The following is a 948-nucleotide window of genomic DNA, read 5'->3' as shown; positions in this document are numbered from 1 at the left end:
TTTCGTATCATATATATCGAGTCTACTTGGTATCCAACTACCGACGAATGTACACTTGCTACAATATATATATATATATATACGAAAGGTTGTGTTGTAATTTGAGGTTGTCAATGTAGCTATTGCGAGTACGCGTGGAGGAAGCGCTGGAACTGCCGCATCCCATGCCTGTGGAAAGCGTGCTCGAAGCGTGTTTGAATCAAATGACAAAAGCCGCGGCAGAACCTCAAGACGTCGTCGACCGTTCGCGGTACGTTGTGATATATATATATATATATCGACATTATCGTTGCCGTGATAGCATGATGGACGTCTGCTTGGTTGGTGGAGTGTTTTTTTATTTTATATTCTCCTTGGCTGTGGATTTATTAATATATTGATGGGAAAGAAAACGACATTGTTATTTTTATACAAGTATGATGCAACTAGAAATGTATATATATATCTTTTATTCTTTTTGTCATTATTCTTTTATTTTTTCTCGTTTTTAAAATAATGCAACTATATATTCTTTTAGTATTCTATGTATGTATATTTATGTTTTAAAAAGTATATTTTCAGTCGACTGACGAGTATATATATTTTTGTAGTCGCAACGGTCGTCGACCTTGTCCCAGTATGCGTGGATGGTGGCGGTGCAACTGGACCAATACCATGACGTGGCAACCTGTGCGCTGGCCGACGCGCTAGCTGCCACCTCAACTAGTACTACTACTAGTAGTACTATGTCCCTGGAACTGCAAAAGACCATGCTGAGCCTTGGCAAATTGGCCGCCCTTGCCGCCAACGACAACTCGTCGTCGGAGTCTGCACTTTCCCCTACCACATTTGACCGAGCGGTACCTTATTTCGTATCATATATATCGAGTCTACTTGGTATCCAACTACCGACGAATGTACACTTGCTACAATATATATATATATATACGAAAGGTTGTGTTGTAATTT

The 948-nt window shown here is 39.8% G+C and overlaps 1 protein-coding gene across 1 annotated transcript in view; it reads left to right on the top strand.

The window, feature by feature from the left end:
- Positions 1–164: 164 nt before the first annotated feature.
- H257_03215 (hypothetical protein) overlaps positions 165–948 on the top strand; it is a gene marked incomplete at both ends in the record, with an annotated part of 2230 nt that continues 1446 nt past the window's right edge. Inside the window, 3 exons of the mRNA XM_009827201.1 lie at positions 165–250; positions 302–320; positions 591–805. Coding sequence (XP_009825503.1) covers positions 165–250; positions 302–320; positions 591–805 — 320 coding nt within the window. The remainder of the gene's footprint in view (positions 251–301; positions 321–590; positions 806–948) is intronic.

Source organism: Aphanomyces astaci, assembly GCF_000520075.1.
Source record: "Aphanomyces astaci strain APO3 unplaced genomic scaffold supercont1.5, whole genome shotgun sequence".
NCBI classification, from domain to species: Eukaryota; Oomycota; class Saprolegniomycetes; order Saprolegniales; family Verrucalvaceae; genus Aphanomyces; species Aphanomyces astaci.
The sequence above is the reverse complement of the archived record's forward strand: the minus strand, read 5'-3'. Positions and strand labels throughout refer to the sequence as shown.